Source organism: Rhamphochromis sp. 'chilingali', assembly GCF_963969265.1.
Source record: "Rhamphochromis sp. 'chilingali' genome assembly, chromosome: 4".
Taxonomy (NCBI): domain Eukaryota; kingdom Metazoa; phylum Chordata; class Actinopteri; order Cichliformes; family Cichlidae; genus Rhamphochromis; species Rhamphochromis sp. 'chilingali'.
The window spans coordinates 45,257,390-45,278,362 of record NC_137948.1 but is presented as its reverse complement, the minus strand read 5'-3'; the positions used below and the strand labels follow the sequence as shown (position 1 = coordinate 45,278,362).

The window sequence follows — 20,973 nt, the reverse complement described above, 5'->3', positions numbered from 1 at the left end:
TTTGTCTTTTTTCAGTGTTTTATTTGTTCGCGAGTAAATCGGTTTGGCTGAGATTAAAGTTATTAGATTAGACAAAATAAAACTTTATTGATCCCCGGGTGGGTTCCTCCTTGGTTTTCACACAGCTGACTAAACGTCAAACAGAAAACTGATTAAACAGAAGTATGAGACGGTCGAGAATTTACGCCAGTGTCCTGTAATATTTTAGATAGCAAGGAGCAGACGGCTGAGTTTATTAAACTCCACCGAGACAGCGGTGACGCTAATCAGAAGGCGAGACCATCCAATTTCACGGCCGTTTACTTTCCGGCCTACCCCGCGAAGGCCGGGTCCTCAGGAGGATGCAGCCCATGAATTTGGACACAGCTATTGTTTAAGAATATAATCCACCCACTGTTATCATCTTCAATGCCCTGTACCAACACAGAGCAGCTATCTGAACGCTGCTCCAACAGAGGTCGATCATCTTATTAATAATTTTACCTCCTCACTACGTACGACTCTGGATACTGTAGCTCCTGTGAAAACTAAGTCCTCAAATTCCCATAATACACTGGGTGTTTCCTTTTCCAGTCACCTTTCTCACTCACTATGTGTTAACAGACCTCTCTGCATTGAATCATATCTGTTATTAACCTCTGTCTCTCTTCCACAGCATGTCTTTATCCTGTCTTCCTTCTCTCACCCCAACCGGTCGCAGCAGATGGCCCCGCCCCTCCCTGAGCCTGGTTCTGCCGGAGGTTTCTTCCTGTTAAAAGGGAGTTTTTCCTTCCCACTGTCGCCAAAGTGCCTGCTCATAGGGGGGGTCAAAATATTGTTGGGTTTTCTCTGAATCTATTATTCTACAATCTACTGTACAATATAAAGCGCCTTGAGGCGACTGTTTTTGTGATTTGGCGCTGTGTAAATAAAATTGAATTGTAAAGCTACTTTACATTAGTTTTATGTGAAAAGTGTCACTTTTCATAATCTCTTTGTACCTTTCCTTCATGGTGTCAATAAAGTGCTGACAACTCAAAGAGCTTTACAGGTAACCAAACATTCATTTAGCACTCTTTGTTATCAAGGTAGTCTGGCAGACTGTCCGCTGATTCAGGAGGGGATAGCGTGCAGGGGAGTGGGTGTTGCAGATTTGAGATGTGATGGCTAATGGCAGGTACTAATCAGAAGGTTGGTGGTTCAATCACCAGCTGCTCTTGTTTGATAGAAAGCAAGTGAAGGTAGTAAAGGTGCACGTGTGTTGCATGAAGCAGAGTAGAAAACCACTATATAAGAGAAGACATTGAGTAAGTTGGTGCTGACAGGAGTGTGTGGGCCCTGGATGGGCTGACACCCCAGTGCAACATTGCATGGATCTCTCTGGATTAGCAGACTGGGACGGTTCCCATCTTTAATCCTCTAAAGCCTAACCTGTTGCCGGGCGTGTCCTACTCGGGGAGGCCCTGTGGTAGACCGAGAACATGCTGGAGAGTTCTCAGCTGGCCTGGGAACTCATTGATGTTCACCCGGATAAGACGGAGGTCTGGACTTCTAGTGCTGGATAGGAGGATGAAGACTGACGGATAGTTCTTGGAAAGTCTGTTATCAGAACACCTCACCCTTTGAACCTGCAGTAGTCTTGACACACTGCAAACTCAGAAAACAGCCCAACTAATCAGATATGAAGCAGTGTCAGTGCATATGTGGGTGCCTGCTGGAGGCGCTGAGCTGGTGGCCACGCTGCAGCTCCCTGATACAATGTTTCCATGTGGGGCACAATTCATCAGATACACCGGCTGTTTCGGCACATCTGTAAACACAGTGCTTAACAAATGGGCACAGAAACGTGGACTCTTAAAGTTTTATATGCTACACTGTCATATATGAAACAAACAACATATGTACACAGGCAATCAGTGTTAAGACGCAGAAGAGCAAAACACTGACCACCAAGACTTTAACTTCCCAAGTCCCCTGAACAAAAACGGGGGTTCTACGTTAGGTGAACATTTTAGACATGAAGGAAACGCAAACGTAACAGAGCTTCGTATTCAGGCAGTAACTCGAGATTCAGGGAACAATCTGATCTCCTGGTGATAGTTTGGCAGCATTTGCAGATAACACGTTTCAAGCGTACAAGTGTTTCTTGTAGACCAGACTAACAGAAATGCTTGAACAATGACATCAGACGACACGGGGACTTGAAGGCAGCCTTTTTGGCAGCTTTAATGCTTCAGTCCAACGTCGGCAGCTTGTGTGATCATAAATAAAATGTTTGTGTTTAGTGTGTGCTCATGTTAATCCAGGCGCTGGATGAGTTTCTCCTCCATCATGCAGTAGACAGCTACGTGGAACAGGTCGGAGATGAAGGCGTCGCAGGCTCGTCTGCTGACGCCTTTACAGCCTCTGAGGTCGAGCAGGGTCAGAGAGGAGAGGCGCTTCAGATAGGACAGGCAGCCATCGGTCAGCTCATTGCAGCCTTCAAACACACACAGACACACATTTAATGTCTTCATATGATTTTCAGGCTTTGGATCAAGAAAGAAGAGCAGCTATGAACGACCACGTGTCATCATTAGTGGCCAACAGAAGTTGTTTCCTGCAGGAATCAAAGGGATGAGGGTCTGCCAATGGAACAGCAGCCTTCCTATACTCGGGTGTGTGAAAAAGCCAACAGTGATCAGTGTGTTTGTTCAAACCTGCCAGCGTGAGCTCGGTGAGGTTATTGCGTGTGTGAGTCCCAGCTGCTGCCAACAGGGCGACCGAGGAGTCTGTTAAATCCTTGCAGTGAGCCAGGTCCAGCCTCTCCAGCTGCGGCATGTGGCGCTGCAGGAGCCTCAGAGTGGACTCAGTGATGTCCAGACCGGACAGGCGGAGCGTCACCATGTTCCTCAGTCTGCTGCGGGATGACTCCAAACCTGCGCGCACACACACACACAGCAGACTCTGGCTTGTATTCTGATCACACAGTATCCCACGAGCTGTACAGGTGTACTACTACTACTTTTGATTTGGTCACATGTGTCTGGAGGAAGGTTTCTGTGCTTCTTTAGATCTCTGCTGGTTACACCTGGAAACATTTTGTGCTTGATGAAACAAACCCAATCACAAGCTTTCAGCTGATCACAATCACACTAAAGAACATGTCCCGAGCTGCTCGGCAGTGCGGCCACTGAACTACAAGCAGTGGCGGTGCAGCCCCTCCCAGTGCTTGGAGGAGGAGTGGGGTGAAACACAGCTCACTGAGCCCACCGTGCCACTGACCAGGCAGCGTGACGATCTCTTTAATCTGGGCGTCTGTGACGCCGTCGCACCAGCGCAGGTCTAGCAGCCGTAGATGGGGCAGAGTGGGAGAAACCATTGCCGACAGACAGGACCAGGGCAGACCAGTCACACTCAGCTCTCTCAGACCTGAACACAAACAAAGGTTTAGTAAGACTCTCCAGGACAGGAGACATTCGCTTTGGGATGCCGCGCGTTCGTACCTGGGAGTCTCGTTAGCAGGCAGTTCAGCTGTCTCTTGGCCATGGGCGTCCAGGAAAGGTCCAGAGAGGTGGGCTGTCGTTTGACAATGCCTGCGAGGGCCTGATTGCTGAGCGGGCTGCACCGACTCACATCCAAGTGGCTCCACAGACGTTTGTCACAGCTCCTGCATAGGGGAGGAAGCGGTGGTCGTTTCATAAGCAGCGCGGAGCTTTGCATGTACAGAACAAGGTGACGCGAGGGTAACGTACCACTTGTACCAGGCCTTACAGACAGTCATGCAGGCCAGCAGCTCAGCTCTGTTCAAGTATCTGAACACAGACACCCAGACCTCCTTCTCCCCGCCTCTCTCATTGCCCACATCCTTAAAGGAGAGCAGAGACGGCAACGATGGAGAAGACAGGGTGGAGGACGCAGGGTGAGCAGCAGCTTCCTCTTCCTCTGAAGAAGACGCGGAGCGAGTTCGAGCGCCTCTCTCACCACGGCTACCACGCAGGCGAGGCCTATGACGACACAGCACAGCGTAGTTCTTATGTGCGATACAATCACGCACATTTGACACGGGCAGGAAAAAGCTGAGTCACTCCGTTATGGACCGAGTCTGGTCATCTAATGTTCACCATACATCCAAACAGCCTCATCCCCAATAAGATCTCCACTCTGGCCTCTTTTCTGTGCTTTTATCCAGTGACTGTCGTTTAATATTTTAAACAGTGGACTGTGCAGAGCTGGCCAGCAGCAGACAGCCCAATCATGGTGAATGGACCGGTTCTTATACAGCGCTTTATACACCCATTCACACAAGCACTCATTCTAACTGCCTAACATTCACACACGTTCACACTCTGATGGATGCATCAGAGAGCAACATGGGGTTAGTATCCTGCCCAAGGTTATTTGGTGGAACCGCCAGCCTGCTCTGCCACATGAGCACAGCAGCTGACTGTCCCAGGACTGCTCAGAGGTATCGGACATCATTGAATCATGGATGGAACACCAACACGTGACACGAAAGCTCAATATGTGCTAAAGTCTACCTGCCGGGTCCTCGTGGGGTTATGCTGTCAGCCGCGGGGTCTGTGCACCTGAGCCGTGCAGGTTTGGACAGAGCGCCCTTTCTCTGAATAAAGCCCTGCTGCCCTGCAGCAGTCCTCGGGCCCATGGCTGCTTCCAGCTTTGGAACTATGGAGCCTGAGGCATGAAAAGAGCCTTCTGTTACTCATGCTGCGCCTGCAGATGTGAGCCAATCCTAAGCTGCTGTGCTGGTTTCTTACCACACTGTCTCTTGGCCTTGTTGGGGCGCTGTAGAGTCACCGTCAGGTAGGAGCCACTCAGCAGGTCATCGCTCAGATCAGACACCAGCAGGACCGGAGGTTCTGGGTCCGAATCCCAGCGGCCTTCCTCCTCCACCTCTTCCTCCTCATCATCCTCCAGAGTGTCCATCTCCTCCTCTTCAGGGTCAAACTGCCCCTCGCTGTCTACGTCTTCATCCTCATCATCATCGGTCCTGCGCCGTCTCCTGTGTCGACGATGCTGTTCTTTATCTCCGTCCTCGCTGTCCTCCTCTTCCTCATCCTCTTCATCATCATCGTCCTCGTCGTCCTCGTCGTCATCATCCTCGTCGTCATCGTCGTCCTCGTCAGATTCGTCAGACTCATCTCCTCTTCGCTGCATTCTGGAACCTCCGCGCAACCTGACCCCTCGTCCTCGGCGTCCAGCGTCCCTCATGCCAACCCCTCGCTTGAGCTTGAGGACAGAAGATGATCCCGGACTCACGAGCCCGGCTCTGCTGCCTCTGTGGGCCGAGCCTCCTCTCAGCAGGCCTCTCCTGTTAGCGCCAAAGGCCCTCTTGGAAGAGTGAGTCCCACCCCGAGTGTGAAGTGCCATCTTTCTTCTCTGAGAGGCTGCACGTGGAAGAACAAAGAATCAACTCTGTTTTCTTGATGCTGTCGCTAACTGAATCGATGAAAACAGATTTTAACAGCCACAAACCTTCATCGTCATCGTCACTGACGGAGTCTTCTCCATCGCGGCTGTGGCGCTGGCGTCTGTAGATCTTAGCCATACGAGCGTCAAGCAGAGAGGAGGACTTCCTTTTCTGGACAGCGTGGGAGGAATAATCAAAGTGATGGGAGACATAACAAATGATCTTAGAGGAGGGATCTGAGGAACACTCACCAGTGGAAGGCTGTCACCTCGGTCACCTTTAGGCTGCTGCAAAGACAAAATGGATTCTTTCAGAGTAGAAACGACCAACAGCTCAACTCAAAATCTCGATCAAACACTGGAACAACACAAACATGGTTTTTTTAATCCCTTACAAACCCGTCCACACATCAGCATGCTTTTACATGGACCAATCAGTGCTCACGGTGTGCACACCATCAGACATGTACATGAAATCCTGTCACAGTCGGCATTTATCGAGCTGAGAGCGACCTCCACCACAACCACAGAATTAGCGCTGACGATCAGACACTCATTTTTGACTCAGTACCTATCTAGCTTCAGAGAAAGGCCATTTGTCACTGAACACAAGCGCAATGAGACGATGCAGAGGGTACTCGTGTTTGTTTACTGCTCTCCGATGCTGGGAGCAGCAGAATGATTAGCACGCTCGCAGGAAATGGTTCAAAATATCCATTTCCTGTTCACAGAACGTCAGTCAGTGCTGATTCAGCAGGTCCACAGAACACCAACAACCACGTTTGTATTTATATAAAACACCTCAGTGTGTCATAGGCTAATTATACAGACCCTCAGTATAACATATGTGTGCAGCCATAAACGGATATTTGCTGCTTTACAGCTGGAGTCAGGATGAGACCCTCACTGCGTCCCAGCACGGACACTAAGCCCGGGGCACTGACTCGCTGACATCCTTTAGACCAAGCTTTGTGTCTCTTCTCTTAAGAAAGAAAAAAAAAAGATGGCAAAGAAAAAGGAGTGATGTAAGCGACAGACGGGTGGATTTATGCACAAACAGGCGGCACCTCTCACCAGTCTCGAGCTGATTGGCTGAGAAGGCAGAGGGGCCGCCACCAAGAGAAGTGACGCTGAGGAGGAAGAGCAGGAAGGAAGAGAAGGAGCAGGGAAGAAACCACAGCGGACAACCTCCCCGTCCTGATGGGGGCCCACAGGACCCCCTACGCTAGGAGAGGGCCCCGGACCCAGCCTGAGGACCAGGGGGCCGTGGGGACGGATACGCTGTTGGTGGCCAGCAGCCAGCGATTCATCACTGCCTGATGACTGTGACGGAATTAAATCAAAGTCAAAAATAAATAATAATAATGAAAAACAAACAGGAGACATAAGCCCATTAGATCTGTCACACTGTGTGTGTGTGTGTGTGTGTGTGCGTGCGTGCGTGCGTGCGCGCGCCCAGGCTGTAACAGTGGCTAATTAATGCATTGTGTACCTCTGGATCAGTGATGCCCTGCACACACTTCGGGCACTCCCAGCAGCTCGGGAGGTCTTTATTCACCACGCCTTCCCCCTGAACCTGCAGACAAACATGCAGACAGTTACTCATGCTAGCACACAGGACTGATGAGAAGAAAGACACAGTTGAGTCACAATCTAAGGCTACGTCCACACGTACACGGGTATTTTTGAAAACGGAAAATCTCCGTTTTCAAAAATACCCGTGTACGTGTGGACGTAGCCTCAATACAACCTGGAACCTTCATGTTTGTGCCTTCAGACATGCTGTCATAGTTACTAAGTTACGAAGTTACGGTCATAGTTACTAAGGATCCAGCTTCTATTTAAGATGTAGCGAGGCTACGAGCGCTGAACTGTCAACAACAAGACGAGCACATCCCACTGAGTTGCTATATGCTCCGTGTGTCGTACTGTGAGGCAGGCAGGGTGGACGATCTGGGCACAGTTGGAGCATTCCATCAGAGTGAGGGAGGGGTCTCCGGTCTCCTCCTGATTGGGCTCTTTGCAGATCTCACACACCGCAGACAGAGGCAGGCCCGGCTGGAAGAGACGGGTCGTCAAGTATCTCACACACGCATACATGTTGCTAATTACAAAGACAATGACTAATAAAAACAAGGACCGAGTTACTAACAGAGAGACACTGTCGTAGGACACAGGTCTGCTTTAACTTCCCTGGGCCTCCAAACTTCTTCATGTCTCTGCAGAAGTTGCAGTCTCCACACTCAGGTCTCATACAGGCTTCACAGCGTTTACACCTGTGCGCACACACACAAGGACAGAACAGGATGGCTTAAAACGAAGCACGGGGCTGTGGCACATAATGAAATCCAAACATGAAAATCATTTCACTGCACTGTAAATAGTTAAAACATTTGGTATGTTGTCTTAAATATGAAGAAAAACTGCATCGTGTTTTTATATGAACTGAAGTAACAAAAGGTTTGACACAGGTACGACTTCCTTACCTGACCCTGCGTCGTCTCAACACGGACATGGAAGACGCTGGTTTTTGAGGTCGTGGAGTGATGGGAGTGGAGGACAGTTTAGGGCGAGGTGGTGGTGGGGGAGGGGGAGGAGGTTGGTACCATGATGGCTGGAAGCATAAGAGAAAAACACTTTAATGTGTTGTCCTTGGGACATTTGTCTTCTAAAGAAATCTTTTGCTATCAAAAATGTGTTTTTCATTCATCAAATGGTCTGAAAATAACAGAAGTTATTCATTACTGTGCTATGCATGACTGGAATAAGTTTTAAGTAATTTCATTTATTTATGGGGTTTTTATAACACCTGTGGTCCTCGAGGACAAAAGTCCCCAAAGTACAAGGTGTTGCAAACAACCTACTGCTTTCAAACACCTTTGATCTTGGATCACTGATGTGTGGGCTCAAGCAAAGGTCACAACAACCACAACAACATTCAATTAAGTTTTATTTACACAGCGCCAAATCACAACAACAGTCACATCAAGGTGCTTCATATTGTAAGGTCGACCCTACAATAATACATACACACAAAGTAGCTCACAGGCCTCCACTGCTCTGGAGGCTTGTGAGCTACTTTTTTAAACCATGTTGTGCAAAGCAATGACCAGTAGGACAAAGCACATATTGTCCTCTAGTATAATGAGGAGGGAGAATCAATGTTCAGGAAGATCCAGGGTTAGAAGATATAGAAAATATTGTCAATATTTAGAGCACATGCTACCCTTTCTCTGAAAAAGCACATCAGCCACCTGCAGAAGTGGAAGAAGGCTATGAAGTGAAGAAAAGTGATGAAGAATCTGAACTATGTTCAAGTAGGTTCTCAGGCATCCAGGACATGGTAGTCTGAGGAGCTTGGAGAGAAAGTGACTGGGCTTCTTGAAGTTTCAGAATGTGAAACTGAAATAGAAGATGTGTCAGAGGACTACACATCATCCATTTCAATTATGATGAAGACAAAGAATCAAGCAGGAAAGAGGAATCAGCTGAGACAGAGGAATATTTGCAGTAACGTGAGGAAACACTGATCTGGTCTTCTAACCTTCCCAGTGACAGACGATGCATGACTCTCTCATGTGCCTCAGAGAAAGATGATCTACCACAGTCCAAGCACATGTGCCAGGTCCCATACTCCTTCAGTGGCTTTTCTACTCGAGTACTGAAAGCATTATACACAGTGTATTCTGCTTGTATTCTGCTTTTTAACGTTCACATGCCAATGGATGCATCAGAGACCAAGTTGGGGTTCAGTAACTTGCCCAAGGACACCTTGGTAAGAACTCCAGACTAGAGCACACAGAGATTGAACCAACAACCATCCAATTAGCAGATGACCTGCTCTACAGCCAACTCAATGATGAACAAGGAGGGACAACGAGAGAGGAAGAAAAATGGACCGAATGCAGCTGTAGGCATATGTGGGTGTGTTGATTCTTACTGCCGTGCATCCAGTAGAGTCGCTACGGCCAGTTTATGACATCCTGAGTCTGGTAGAGAAGTTTTCATGCTGACACAAGATTAATCATAGAAGCACAAAAAGGACATAATTTCTTGATAAAGACACAATAGATGATCGTCGTTCATGACACAAACATGCTCCCATTTGAGGTGTATGATGTGTGTTGGTGTTGACTTGACTTGAAACACAAGTGGGTGTTCCTCCTGCTGTGATGTAAGATCCTGGTACTGATGTGACTGTATGAGCACCAAGTCCCCTTCAGAGGACTCTGTCCCCTCCAACAGAACATCCAAGTAAACCAGGGAACTTTGAGACAAAAACATGGGCAGCATGTGATGCAGGTCCAGCTGTACATGGAACATGCTCGTGTGCGATGGCAAACCGTCTGTCCTGCAGTCAGGACACGAGTTGTCCCTAACATTGCAGGTTTCCAAAAGAAAACAATCACCTGTAACAGCTTGTTTACTGTATATGCCCCTTGGCCTGCAACTGCAGAAAGAATGCTGTCCATGATGGGACCAGTGCAGAGGAATAAACCTGAGCTTCCTCCTGCACTTGGGTCAAATATGGACACGCCTTTGTCCTCATGAAAGTTTGCCTTCACTCAGACTCATGCCCTCCTACCATGCCAAAATATAGAAAACTGTCAGGCAATGAGTTGGAATAAAGTTGAATAAAACCTTGAAACACAGAGATGGATGATATTTTATACTTGTTGCTTGATAAACAGTCAAAGCAAACAGGGTCATTTTTGAGCCCAGAGGACAACAGATGTGATTATGTGCTGCCAGTAAAAAACTTGTAGTTTAAAAACAGCTTTCTAAATTAACTTTGACATAAACCCGTCTGTGATCATCTGTTAAAGCAGCCGACTCTGGTTGTGAAACGATCCTCACGATTTCTGATGATTTAATTTATTTTTTTACCCGAAAACAGAAAAAAATTCATTTTTATGAGGTTTTTATCAGACTTACATTTGAAATGGAATAAAAGGAATTGTGTTTGAATTAAGTTTTAATTAAAAGTGTGGGAAAAACAAACTTCATATTAATTATGCATCAGTCAAACCAGATGGGGACATTGTTGTCCCCTGAGGACCACAGCTGTGTGGAAATCAGGAGGACATTATGAGGGACAGACGAGCTCTACAGAGGGTTGTGCGATCAGCTGAGCGCACCATCCGCTCCGAGCTCCCTGACCTGCACTCAATCTACAGCAGGCGGTGCTGGACCAAGGCCAGGAAGATGGTGAAGGACCTCAGCCATCCCAACAACAGACTGTTCTCTCTGTTGAGGTCAGGAAAGCGATTCCGCTCCCTGAAGACCAACACAGAGAGACTGAGGAGGAGCTTCTTCCCGCAGGCGATACGGTCTCTCAATCACACCACCACACAGTACTGACCCACACATATGGTTCTTACACACACACTGGACTTTCTGGACTTTGGTTTTGCACAACACTGGTCACTATATTCTTCATTTCCGGTTAATACTTGTACAGCTGCTGTTATTGTGTATATATTTATTTATATTTAGATTTCTTCATACATTCTTATATAGTTCTATATTGTGTATTTTGTTGTACAGTTATTTTATTTTCAACTTTAATTTATATATTTTATCTTATTCCTTCCCAGTTAAATTTACCCTTCATTCTAATTTGTGTTGTACAGTTATTTCATTTTTAACCTTAATTTATATTTTATTCCTTCCTAGTTAAATTTACCCTTTTTAATTTTTCATATTTATTTCCTATCTTATTCATAGCCTTTTCCTTTTTTGTTTTCTTTAGGTCACGAGCAGTTGTCCAAGCATTTCACTACATATCGTACTGTGTATGACTGTGTACGTGACAAATAAAATTTGAATGAGGGTTAATTATTTACACTAGAAAATGACTTTGATCACTTGGACTTGATGGATTGTTCAAAGTCAGTTACCAGCAGTCCAGCACACTGGGACGGACATTAGCAGTGGAAGCTGGTACGATGACACAGGAAGTATACATGCTGCCTTCAGAAGCCGCCACAGCGGACCATCAGCCCCCATCTCACCCTGTCCCAGCACCCCCTGCATGTCCTCCTTCACTACATCCATGAACCTCCTCTGAGGCCTTCCCGTTTCCCTCCTCCCTGCTGCTTCTCTTCTTATCAGAGCTTATGCACCATCAATCGCTAAAGGTCAGGACAGAACAAGTGTGCGAACGACTAAACATCTGGTAGTCATCCTACCCAGTCCCAGTTTGGCTGTATAAGGAAACACATTTACCTCCGGGTGACCCGGGTGACCCCCCCCCCGTGAAGCATAAGAAAACAGATGGGGGAAAGAAAAAAAGAAAAAAAAGAAAAAAGAGCTGAATATTGGCTTTATGTGCATGTTATCGTTATATAAATAATTTGTTGTTGTTGTGGTCCGTTTGCACGGCTGGTCACAGGGACTTTTACGACTGCTCGTAATGTCCGAACAAACATCTGGACGCTCGATTGACACACATCTTTGTGCGCACGCACGGTTAGCTCTGCTGGACAGACGAGACCAGAGTGGACGTGTTAGCACGTGTCCAAACTTGGTGCTGTGTATTATGACCACAGTCGGCACAAACAGCTCAGAGTGCAGAGCTGAGGATCTGCAATCAGTGTCTGTAACGCAGAGTTAAATGAACAGCACACACAGAAACTGTTATGTGTGTTAAAGGTTTAAAAACTACCGAGTCACGAGGCGTACTTCACAGGACTGTGGACAGGATCATAAACCTCCTTCATGTGACTCAGTCTCTCTCTGCACAGACGGAGTGCTCCACGGACCAGAGGCAGGGTTACCATGACAAGTGTGCAGTCTGTTGGTGAATAAAGACCGCTTACCCTCTTCGGCCACCTGACGATGGGCCGTCCTGTGTACGACATGCTGGGATTGTCATTAGCGTGCTCCTTCAGTAGTGCCTGCAGGACAGCAGAGACATGAGCGTGACAGAAAGAACCGCGAGGCTCACATGGAGCTCCACGACGACATACAGAGGAGCGATACCTTGATGTGTGTGATGAGCGCCGGGGCGTTGTGTATCCCTGCTGGGACACACTTCTTGTTAGAGGGCAGAGCTTCCAGTTTACCCAGCAGGTTCCAGAGTCCCTCCAGTTCAAGGGGGGTCAGGTGGACCTTAAGTGGAAGCTTCTCAGAGTCTTCCTCACTGCCAACACCCTCCCCCTCAGTCTTCAGCTGCTCACTGACTGGATCTGAGCCACACAGATTCTTCAGACCTTCATGAAGGAAATAAGAAAGACTCAGAACTGACCAGTATGGCCCACACAACACGCATGTGTGTCCCCCAGTGGGCAGTGACTGCGGGCTGTGTACATACCAATGCCCAGGGAGTGTTTCTGAAACTCTGGGGTGAGGTAGGAGGTCTTCGTCAGGCTGAAGACGTAGCGTTCCAGCACGTACCAGCACATCTCATAGTAGAAGGGGTAACGAAACTTCGCTGGAACCTGCAGGAGGTAAAAAGATTAAAGTCTATTCACGTTCATTCAGCAGCTCATGCAGAGCCTGCTCACCTACCCGCGTTCTGTCCTCTATGCTACAGATGTTGAGCTGCATGGGGATGTTAAAGCTGTGCAAGAAGTTTCCTCCAAAGACCATCGAGTCCACCGGGGTGTAAACGGCATGAATCCAACCTGTAGCACACAGTGATTATAATACCACAGGACTGCTTCTGCAGGTAGTGAGTGCACGTCAGTGTGTACCTGAGGGTATGATGAAGGTGCAGCCCCGCTTCAGTTCAATCCTCTGGCAGTCAGACGCTCTGTCTCCCAAGAACACATCTCCTTGTTTCCCTGACAGTACCCAGTTCTCATAGAGCTCCAGGTTCTGAGGAGTCGGAGGAATCAGCCAAAACACCTGCAAACAAAAGTGTAATTCACTGTGCTCTGCTGTGGGACAAAACAGACACTTTCAGGAGGCCCCTCCCCTTCTAGCCTGTTCTTTATACTTGACAGGACTTATGCGTTGACCCGAAGCTGTAACGGGAAAGAGATCGTCTCTTAGCCGGCCCCTCGTGGCCTCACCTTGCTCCCTCTCAGTATGTGGTACCATACTGAAGTCCCACCGAAGTCGATGTGGAAGTCTGTGTAGCAGCCCTCAACACTCATCAGACAGTACCTGTGGAGACATCATCGTCATCACGGCTCACATCCTGCCGCCACACTTGCCTACAGCAGGACACTTACTTCTGTACTTTGGGGTACTGCATGTCATTGATAGAGTTAGTCGAGTCTCTCTGTCTCTCTTTCAGATGCCGAGGCCACATGTTGTCCACCCAGTCGATCAGATCGACCTACACGTGCAAACGTGAGACAAAATACAAACAGTGAGAAAAAACAAACAGATTAAAATCACTTTAAAGGTTTTTATTTCCTGTCAGCAGTTCCAGTCAAACAGGCCTGCAGGTACATACTGTGGCAGGCCTCTTGACCCAGTTCTCCAGTTTGGTGTGGCTGAACTCCAGGCTGATAACATTATAGAGCTTCTCTCTCTGACACGGGGGGGTCTCATAGTAACGTGTCCACTGGGCCATGGACATCTCGGTCCCCTTCTGAGTGCTCACATCCATCACATCTATCATGCGTCTGCTACCTGAGAGGGGAGCCTTCTGTTAGACACAGCGTGACACAAGAGGCTGCTCACAACAGCTGGGCGGATGTCGAGCTTCTCCAGAAACCTCACTGAGTGAGGAGCATCAAGACAACGTTCAAAGTAATGACTTTATTTATCATTTTGTCCTTAAGTTGATCAGCAGTGAGTGTTTCACATACAGGCTCATTGGCTGAAATGGCTCTATATGAATAAAATTCAGTTTGTGCTAATCTGAAGCTACCTGTACACCTATGGACATGATTCAGTTAGAAATCACCTCTAATTAGTATCACTGACAGTTATTTTCAACAATTAGGTTCAATTTCTTCTTTGTTTTTAATAGAAAACCCCGTATTTTAAATAAGTGTGTAATTACAGCATTTATTACCTAAATCACTGCGTTTGTACAGCGAGGCAAAGCCAGGACTGAAGCTGATGCTTAGTAGCAGTGTGTAACTGAACGAGCCTTACCGACAAACATCTTGATGTCATTGACGCTGAAGTCAGGATCTGGCATCCTGCAGAACCAGAGGACACAACATCATTACATCAGCTCAGTTTATAGACGTATTTAATAACACTGAAGTTACACAGGGGCCTACTTGATTCCCAGTCCATCAGGCTTCTCAAAAACGACGGGGTCCCTCAGACCACCTCTCTGAATGAATGCGTATGTAAAGTCTGCAGAGAAATATACAAGCGTCATTCAACACAGGACTATAATCCATAGGACAAGAAGTACTGTCCTATGGATAATTAGGACAGTACTGTTGTTTCTTATATTAGGCCAGCTTCCATCCTTCCACCAGATAAAACCTCCACAAACGCCAGATTGACACGAGTTTATTTCTACGCTCTGTGACTGGTGTGTTAGGTTTCTTGGGATTTGCAGATTTCACGGGGAGGTGATGTCAGAGTGCATGCAGCTGACCTTTTACAGTCACATGTATGAGCACAGCTCATGACATCACAGTGAACACCGTGTGCACTGTCCAGGGTCCTGAAAGCACATCTTTGTGTGGCATCCTAATAAACTGGCATATCTCACTCTTCAAGCACGATCTCTCAAATTTCTGTGACACCACCTCAGTGCAGCAACGACTGCTGCTTTATAAGACATGTTTCTTCATTTAAATATTCCCTCGCTATAAGATTCTAAGAAGCAAAGAAAAAAGCGTCAGGCTCTGAAAAATAAAGCTCAGACGCAAAGACTCAAAGCTTAAACCCATATAAGAAACACAAAGACACTATACCTACGAATACAGTGTGTTTGTACACGTCCAGCCATCTCTCTCACACACACAACAATAAAAGTCATTTGGTTTGATTTGACAAGGGGAGTGGCCTAGTTTATATTGCGAGGATCGAACCAATCTGCAACAACAGGTATGTGGACGAGCCGAACAACGCACCTGGTAAGAGCTTAACAGTGCACAGACTCTGCAGACGGGATCGTTTCTGCCCAACTGCAGGGTCCCCTAGTGTGAGCTGCTACGGGCAAAAATTATGGGTAGTGTCATCTGTAGCGCTTTTACCATGTGATACGACCTTGACCCAGTTAAATCAGCTGATGTCTACTGTCACACAAACGCTGAACGTAATATGTTGATGTGGGTGTGGCTGTTGGACTGCTGGACGGACAGAACCCAGGACACACTCCCTCCCTTTGGGAGAGAACGATGGAGACAGTGTTCACACCAACCTTTTCCATCCATGCGAAGCACTCGGTCAGAGCTGAACCTCTCACTGTTAACCTTCTCCTCCAGGTCAAACATCCTCCTCCCATCAATCTCCTCATCTGAGATGCCATCATCATGGTAACGCTGCTGGTTACGAGCACGCTAGAGAGGAGAACAGAGTAAGAGGGATGGTAAAAGACAGAGGACTGAAGTGCTTTGGATGGACATTAACCCAAACTGGACAGTCCTTCTTATCAAACCAACCGCAAAAGAAAAAGTCCAAAGTGGCGCTTCACAGAGTGGCAGCTAAAAGGATAATAGGTAACCATTTCTACAGCCTCGTGCCAAATATCTGAAAACTAATTATGGTTCATGAGCATTAGGTTCTGTAGGGGAAGCTTCCCAGCACTGCCAAGTGTTCACTCACAGGGATCACCTCTGTCGTATCCTAGGCCTGACAGCAGCTACTGAGTACTGAATGGGTATAAATGAAATGGGCTTGAATGACAGTCCACGTTAGGGCCCACCTCAATTCTTTTTGACCAAGAAGATGAAAACGGCTTCATCGTGAAGCATCAGGAACTATAAAATCAGCACTTTAATAGATTCATTGTCCTCAAAACGATCCGACTTTGGGCCCGAGGCTGCAGCCTCCCACAGGAGACACCGAGAGGACACCAGCGCACCACGGGGCCGACACACGGAGACAAGTACACACAGAACTTAATCGGATTCACGTGCACAGGTGTGAACTCCAGCAAAGGGAGGAAGAGGCATGTGTGATCATCATCATCATGTTAGTCCAGGATCGAGACTGCAACTGATCATCACATTGTTGTGATTAGGGCTGTGCCATATCGTACCGTTCACGGGAATACCGGTGTAATGTTGGGCAATAATAAGAAAATGAAATATGGCGATAGAATATGGGTAAAACGCGCATGCGCAGTGCCTTTGTTTACATACGCACATGGAGGAACAATCATGGCAGCGACGGAGAACGACAAGAGCGAAAGTGGATCGTTGAATGAAACGAACCAGAACTGGTTTGTAAAAATGCTGCAGCTTCAGTGGTGTGGAACTGGTTTAGCTTTCGTCCGTCAGATACACAACAAAGCACTGTTTTTGGTAGCGCATGCTAGCGGGCCGTCGTTATTACCGAACACGGCGCTCAAGAATCTATCAAAGTACGACTTTGCTGAACTATGAAGCCGCACCACTGGATGGATTGTCTTGCTGACAGATTGGTTAAACTGTCAGCAACGAATTTGCACTGTTACATTTTTATACAACTTTAATGTGCATACAAACAAACAAACAAACAAACAAACAGCTGCTTGTTTAAGTGAAAATACATTGATTTTTTTTGCACTAATAAAGTTGAGATGTAAAGTATTTTGTCTCGTGTCAATTATATCGTCAGTTATTTTGTTATCGCAAATGTTTAAATATATATGGTGATAAGTATTTTGGCCATATTGCCCTGCCCCAGTTGTGATGTATAGTTGTTTATAGCAGAGTCTTCTGGAGCAAACCACGAGCTCTAAGTGTTAATAAACAAGTTATCAACATAAATTAACAGCCAACTTATTTCACTCATGCTGGTTTGCTAGTGTTACTCTTTTTAAGCACCTGCTGACTTCTTTTATAATGCTAACTGAAAGCTCAGGCGACGTCATTGGCTGGCTGCAACATTTATCCTGGCCCTGCATCATTATTTTGATGATGTCAAACAGATACTTGGGGTACAGACTGATAACACACGTACACTGAACCCGCGTGTGAAACGTGCGTCCATCACAGTCTTCATGTTCCTCAGGACTCTTACCTTATTAGGTCCTTTTTAAAGAAAATAAACCTGGAGTTGAAAATGATGGGGAAAGGCGCTGGGTGCCATCTTATCCTAACCCCTCATACTAACATACACACACTTCATTAACTGATGCCTCAGGCACAGATTCATTAGTACTTTTGGCTGTTGGTCATTATAAGTCATTCAGCATTTTCCTTTGTATAATGTACAAGTACTAAAAGGTTAACTATAGAGTTTCCCTCAATTACCTCCTTATTAGCTGCATTTTCACAGTAAATAACAAAGTTCTGTATATGAATTTGCCTACGATTTCAAAACACTTCTAAGGAACATGAACAGTAAGTCTGCAGGTACACAAAACTGCAAGCAGCAGGCGTGTCTGTTTACTCACAAACAGACACATTTGAGAAAAAAATTTGGACATGAAAGCAAAGTGCTGGTTATCACCACTCCACACCTGCCCGGTAGCAACTGCCATGTGTTGGCCAGAGAGAGGACCACTGTGTTTATTTGGTAGATCAATGAAAGGACTCAGTTACTTGAGAGGGAGTTGCCCACAGCTCTCTTCAGTTTGACACCCTGCTCTACAGCATATCTTCCAACAATACCACCCGCTGTGCTTCACCCTCACGGACCCGGCGCATACTGTGATGCAGCTTTGTCAGATATGGTACTGCACAAGACGCACGTGAACCTGAAGCTCAGAGATAAAGTTGCAGTGATTTGACCGAAGGCAGACACTGAGCGTTGAGACTGCTCTGCGTCCCTGCATCCTGCAGTGGTCTCCCGCTGTAACAGAAAACATATGGCGTTATTTTTGTGCCACTATTCTGAGCGCACGTAAAAAAAATTTGCAGGTGCAAGTGTTGAATTTTGAGGAGAAATTTATTTTGAGCGAAGAAAAGCTCAATTTGAGTGAACAAAATTCATTGCTGCGTGCAAAAAATGTATTTCAGTGTTTGCTATTATCCACACACACAATAGCAGCCCCTCTCGCTCAGTTTTTGCACTTGCGCTCGCTCGCAATGTGTCGCTCGCGCTCTCAACATTTCAGCCCGTGCGCGCTCAACTCGTTCTGTACACCGTTATATTTGTGCCACAAAACCAGCCAATCACAGACTTGGATGCAAAACAAATCTGATTGGCTGTTTTCGTCTCCAACCAGCTCGAAATGACGAAATGCAATATCCCAGAATCCATTTCGTCCAAAACTCAAACGAGGCAGTGGCGGAGGAACACAGAGTGGCGGAGTTTGAAATATTACTCTTTGTGGGTCACAAAATAAACTTTTAAGATATTTTCATGCGAGAATGGTGCTGTGTAAACTTCTAATATCTGCTCGATTTATCAAGACATCACATATTTGCATAAGTGCTCTAACGTTTTTGGAGATGCCTGTTACCCACCAGCTGACCGAATACCTGGACTGGCCATTGGGCATTTACCCGGCATTTGCCCGGTGGGCCAATGGTGATTTTTCATTTTTATGTTAGTTTGTTTGTTTTTGTAATGGTATAAACAATGAAAGGTGGTGGATTAGCCAGCTGGTAATAATCAACTCTGGGCTGGACCAATTACAATACATCCGTATTGAGGGGAAAAGACTTCAGCGAGAATAAAAAAGACACAAAGCTGGAGTTATTCTGTGTCTTAGCTGCCTCTTCTCTCCTCATTCTCCCTCCCTCTCCTGTTGCTACTTCAATCATGAAACTGATCAATGATCAGCTGATCGTCTCTCTTGTTTGTTTATCTCCCACTTTGCGCCAGAAACAGGAAACCAGCGGATGTTGCGCTAAACAACAACAACAGCAGCACGTTCAAAATTGATCAGCTGTTGTTAGAATTTATTTAAAATTAATTTCTAGTATCAGCTGATGATTGCTGGAGCCACAGCTGTAAAGCTGGAAACATGAAGGTGATACAAATCATACATATATACCAACAAAACAGTGTACATCACTGTCACAACAGCGTTTGTTTTCGTTCAAAGGCTTTATGGTTTTTCCAATAATACCTGGTGGTGTAGTCGGTGATTTTTTTGTCAGTTCAGCCTTATATATTATGTTTAACCCGAGTTCCCACCCGGTCAGCTGGTGGGTAACAGGCATCTCCGAAAACGTTGGAGCACTTATGCAAATATGTGATGTCTTGATAAATCGAGCAGATATTTGAAGTTCACACAGCTACATTCTAACATGAAAATATCTTAAAAGTTTATTTTGTGTCCCAGAAAGAGTAATATTTCAAACTCCGCCACTCTGTGTTCCTCCGCCACTGCCTCGTTTGAGCTTTGGACGAAATGGATTCTGGGATATTGCATTTCGTCCTTTCGAGCTGATTGGAGACAAAAACAGCCAATCAGATTTTTTTGCATCCAAGTCTGTGATTGGCTGGTTTTGTGGCACAAATATAACGGTGTACAGAAAGAGTTGAGCGTGCACGGGCAGAAATGTTGAGAGCGTGAGCGACACATTGCGAGCGCAAATACAAAAACTGAGCGAGAGGGGCTGCTATTGTGCGTGTGTATATGGATAATAGCAAACACGGATATACATTTTTTGCATGCAGCAATGAATTTTGTTCACTCAAATTGAGCTTTTCTTCGCTCAAAATAAATTTCTCCTCAAAATGCAACACTTGCACCTGCAAACCTTTTTTTACGTGCGCTCAGAATAGTGGCACAAAAATAACGCCATAAAAACAGGGCTCAGGCTGAGGTAGCAGAACCAGCGTGTTGGAATCTGCCCGACACTTACCAGTCTTTTGCTGCAGCGCGGTTTGGAATCATCCATTTTCATTCATGGAACCAAAGGCGGGTCCGGAGTGCCACTACAGACACCAGTGGGCAGCGATGGTCCCACAGGAGCCGTCACTGTGCTGTCCTGGCAGGGCTCGCTGCCTACCTCTAATTCACCGACTTCTTACAATTTAGTCGCATACAGAGCCGGACTCGCTGGCGTTTAGAAAATCCGACAGGACGGTTTAATGTTCGAGCTTCTTTATCTGGTTTTTAACAGCCACACTCCTCTCTAGCTTACGTAGCTGCCCTGTCACTACCCTACAGAGACAAAACGACATGACTCCGGAACGGCTATCAACATTTAAAAAAAACAACAAGAAGCTGGCACTATTACTTGCTTTAGTCCTAGCATGGTAATAAAGTTAGTTCCTTCTCCGAACAGCCGCCATTTTCACTATACCCCGCCCACAAACGGACACTGGACCATTCACACTCATGCCCACGACCCTTTCATTGGACTACAGCTGTGCCACTCACGCGAAAGAGCTGTAATTTCTGATTGGATATGGCCAGCCAATCAACATATAAAGAAATTGGGAAGCAACCAATAACAGCACACTTCCAAAACAAACTCACATCTAATTGGTTGATATAGTCAAAACAGGTCGACTAGTGGACAAACGCGTAATCAGTCATAAGAACTAGCCAATCGCGCTAACAGTTATCGTGCTAACAGTTATCACAATAACCACCGTCTATCACTCAAT

General features: G+C 46.4%; 1 protein-coding gene across 1 annotated transcript; it reads right to left on the bottom strand.

Annotated features, from left to right (window-relative positions):
• Positions 1–1,826: 1,826 nt before the first annotated feature.
• On the bottom strand, positions 1,827–20,914 carry kdm2aa (lysine (K)-specific demethylase 2Aa). Its single transcript, XM_080879939.1, has 25 exons — positions 20,223–20,914; positions 15,677–15,815; positions 14,577–14,655; positions 14,446–14,492; positions 13,796–13,974; positions 13,569–13,675; positions 13,407–13,500; positions 13,086–13,239; positions 12,901–13,016; positions 12,704–12,830; positions 12,373–12,602; positions 12,210–12,287; positions 7,875–8,002; positions 7,541–7,664; positions 7,318–7,446; positions 6,881–6,964; positions 5,641–5,676; positions 5,455–5,560; positions 4,737–5,366; positions 4,500–4,653; positions 3,714–3,965; positions 3,465–3,628; positions 3,244–3,390; positions 2,679–2,897; positions 1,827–2,458 (listed from the first exon to the last, which is right to left on the bottom strand). Exons 1-25 carry the CDS (start codon positions 20,262–20,264, stop codon positions 2,277–2,279), a joined length of 3,747 nt encoding a protein of 1,248 aa, XP_080736065.1. The 5' UTR covers positions 20,265–20,914; the 3' UTR covers positions 1,827–2,276.
• Between the last annotated feature and the right edge of the window lie 59 nt (positions 20,915–20,973).